The sequence below is a fragment of the Limulus polyphemus genome, unplaced genomic scaffold (genome assembly GCF_000517525.1).
Source record: "Limulus polyphemus unplaced genomic scaffold, Limulus_polyphemus-2.1.2 Scaffold842, whole genome shotgun sequence".
NCBI lineage: Eukaryota > Metazoa > Arthropoda > Merostomata > Xiphosura > Limulidae > Limulus > Limulus polyphemus.
The window spans coordinates 5,969-9,701 of record NW_013666452.1 but is presented as its reverse complement, the minus strand read 5'-3'; the positions used below and the strand labels follow the sequence as shown (position 1 = coordinate 9,701).

Here is a 3,733-nt window from a genome sequence, read left to right as displayed (position 1 = left end):
AGCTATGCAGCTCTTTGCCGCAGGCAGGCTGTTTGTCATCGAGTGAATAATGCGCATTCGCAGTTTTTCTTGGGGAAACATTCTAACTACGCATGCTTATACAGCAGATTCTCAGTCAGAAAGCATAACGGTCGTACATACAAACAAGCAGAATAATAGTATAGATAGTTTATTGTCTTTTACAAATTGGGATGAATATACATAACAAACCTTTTTTTAAATGAATAAAAAGTCATTTAGAAAAGTATTAATGAGTGAAGATGACATCGGATAGAAATATATCTAACCTGTATAAAAGTCTCTGTGTGTCACGTCACTTCACGCTTGATTTCTCAAAATAGGAGTAGTCATGAAAGCCAAAATGAATTTATCCAGATAGAATACTTCAATTACTGTCTACCTATTATGATTTTAGCGACGGGAGTGCAAGAGGGGCCATGAAACCTTACAAGTGAAGTGAATGTTTGTATAATAAAGACGTAGTGTGGGATCACCTAGCCCAGAGCTATTGATTCAATTTTAACTTAAATCATTTCTGAATTAAGTTATTTTCTGTTATATCAACAACGTTTTTAATAAAAAAAAAAACCTCTTTAATCATTGGAGACTCCAATTTTAGAAATCAATAAAAAAATTTCCAGTTTTATTGTCTATACATTTCATTTTATACTTTCAGTACATAGACTAAGAACAATATGATATAAAAGCTATTGTTGGAATGTAGTGTTCCCAAAATGCACTGGCTTTTCTATATATTAGAAGATGTTAATATAATTGATTTTTACCAATAATTATTCTATGAATACACCACAAATTTATTTCATGAATGATCTTAATTTTGATTGGCTCACAAAGGAATTTATCGATGTTTGACTGCCTCAACTGCACTTTTCTGCCTCTTTGTTGATCAAGCTTGATTTTGCAAACTTTATTTATTTCTGTTAGCTATGAAATGTGAGGTTAGGTTATACTATGGGATGGGGGTGGTAGTACTTGCCCCGTCATTTTTGATGGGCAATATGCTAGTATATATATATATATATATATATATTGATCATCCACATAGTAATAATTACTGATCCTAATTATGTAAAAATAATATTGTAAGAAGGAGGTAATTTATGGCTTAACCTTTTTTTATTCTTTCAAAATATGGTATAGTTTGAAGATTATATGTTTGATTTTTAATTAATTTATATCATTGGCATGAACACAAAATATTTGGGTATGTAAATAAATATAATGAGCAAGTGTATATTTGCAAATATAAAGCAGATTGGTTAAGTTCAGCTTCAAAGTACATTGTTCATGATTTATTAACTTAACGTATTTGACAAAGAATGTTTATGAAGTGCGAAGAACGATTTAAAATGTCTTTTTCCTGAGATATATACTACATATCCTTGCATACCTGGTAGCTATGTCACTGATCTATGTGAATGGATGGATGGTAAAGAACATCATAAAATTACAACTCAAGTAGATGGTCTTGCTCTAACATATTTTAATAATTATAATAGAAACCTTTAAGCAAAGAAGAATTTCAAACTAAGAGCTCTCAGTACAAATGATAAATAGTAGCTTACTTTAGACAAGCTATATTATCATAGTGTAGATCATATAAATGACAATTTTTTAAATAATCAAACTGAGTATACATAATTATTGTTGCCTACTAGGTAATAAATAGTTGCATTATTTATAACCTGTGTTACGAAAAGTATTTAATGTTTGTCACTAAACTAAAATAGGCTTGTAGGTATTTATAAGTTGCAGTATATTTAATGTTTATTTATGGGCTTAAATATAAATTATTGTGTATTTTCTGAGTGTTGTGTGTATGGCAGTGCTAAGTATTTTTCAGTTGCATATCTTTGAATACATAGCACAAGCTCTTTAACAAATTACCTTTTCAATGTATTGGTAATTATTTAATTAGTAAAACATTCACTATCTGTGATCGAAGTGCTAGTTTCTTCTATATTTTGATTCTTAGTGATACTTCGATCAGTGATAATGGTAATTTCTCCAGTATTGATTTCATTTTCCCGTACAAGTCCTGGAAATTTCATCTTCTAGACCTTGAAAATCATGAAATTTGAAAAAGATGAGATTCATTGCCTAAATTATTTGTAATGTACAGTAAAGGTTCATCTGAAACAGTTATTTTCAAACCTTTCTCTTTCCATTTCATAAACTTTTTTTAAGTTTCCCAATTTTTCATATAAAAATGTCATGTTATAGCAATGCAGCTGTGTTGATCATATTCATATTGTGTGCTAGGCATAAGTACTTGACCTAGCAAAAGCAATTTCTGTGATAGCAGTATTATCGTCTTTCATAAGTTGGATAGGGAGCTTCTGGAATGGAGGTTATAGTTCCTTTTCATGTGCACGTTTTTTTACTTTTATAAGCAACTTCTGAGATATATGTATGGTATAATTCTATTTTAAGTGCATATTTGCTTTTCACTAATGTAGGCAACTTCTGAGATTCATAGTATAGCTTCCTATGATCTGCACATTTTTTTTACGCAATCTAGTCAATTTGTGTGATAGTAAGGTAGTTTTCTAGTCGGTACATTTTGTGTGGTAAGACTATTTTTGCAGCAGTAATTCTTGTCTGCATCTTTTTTTGTTGTGTATGACATGTATATCAGGGATAGTAAAACAATTATTTCTGGTCTGTATATTTGTTGTGTGCAATAGAAAATTTCTTTGATAGTAATATGGTTCTCTTTAATCTCAACACTTACTGTTTTGTGATATACATGGTTTCTGTAAATTGTAAAATATGTTGTCTGGTCTCAAAATGATATCACTTTTCTAGAGGGTTTTTTTTTCTTTAGTTCAAGCTCATGTTAGCAGAAGATGGAAGTGGAAAAGGAGCAGGCCTGGTTGCAGCTATCGCTGAACGTTTGAAAGCACAGAAACATAAAACTGAAGTCTAACATTTTCACTTTGGAATAATTGTTTTTAGAACACATTCAGTGGCTTTGAGTTTCGGCGAACTATCATTGGGGTTTTATATTATAGCATTATTTTAAAGAGTTTATGATGTTTTATACATTTTTCAAAGATTGCTTGTTAAAAATATCCATCCAGTTGCACTTTTATTTCTCACTTTGCTTTTTGATATCAGACAGTTAAATATATTAGTGGTTATAAATATAAAAAAAATAATCAAGAATACAAAGAAGTTAAAAACTTAAATACTACATGGAATTGCATGTTGAATGTGAAATTACATTTTGATGAGATTATAAAATATTTTTGTATTTAATTTCTAACATATAATTGTTTAAGTAATACATTTTTTACAATGTGATAAATAAATAAACATATTTTGTTTTGAAATTGTTTTCAACTTTTTGAATCATTTTTCACTTTGGAATAATTGTTTTTAGAACAGTTTCAGTGGCTTTGAGTTTCATTGAACTATTATTGGGGGCTTTATGTTATAACATTATTTTAAAGAGTTTATGATGTTTTATACATTTTCCAAAGATTGCTTGTTAAAAATATCCACCCAGTTGCACTTTACTTTTTGATATAAGACAGTTAAATATATTGGTGGGTATAAATATAAAAAAATAATGAAGAATACAAAAGAAGTTAAAAACGTAAATACTATATAATACTTTGTCTCTCTCTATACTGGGAGTAAACAAGATAAATCACCTTATTACTTCATGTTTTGAATCATTTCTGGACAAACAAAGCCTCAGTAGACC

General features: G+C 29.3%; 1 protein-coding gene across 3 annotated transcripts in view; it reads left to right on the top strand.

Annotated features, from left to right (window-relative positions):
• The window catches only part of LOC106460819 (hexokinase-2-like), a 51,938-nt gene extending 48,663 nt beyond the window's left edge, over positions 1-3,275 (top strand). For all 3 annotated transcript variants that reach the window (XM_013920561.2, XM_013920564.2, XM_013920563.2), the window contains one exon: positions 2,849-3,275. In XM_013920561.2, coding sequence (XP_013776015.1) covers positions 2,849-2,950 — 102 coding nt within the window. In that variant the 3' untranslated portion in view covers positions 2,951-3,275. The remainder of the gene's footprint in view (positions 1-2,848) is intronic.
• The last annotated feature ends 458 nt before the right edge of the window (positions 3,276-3,733 follow it).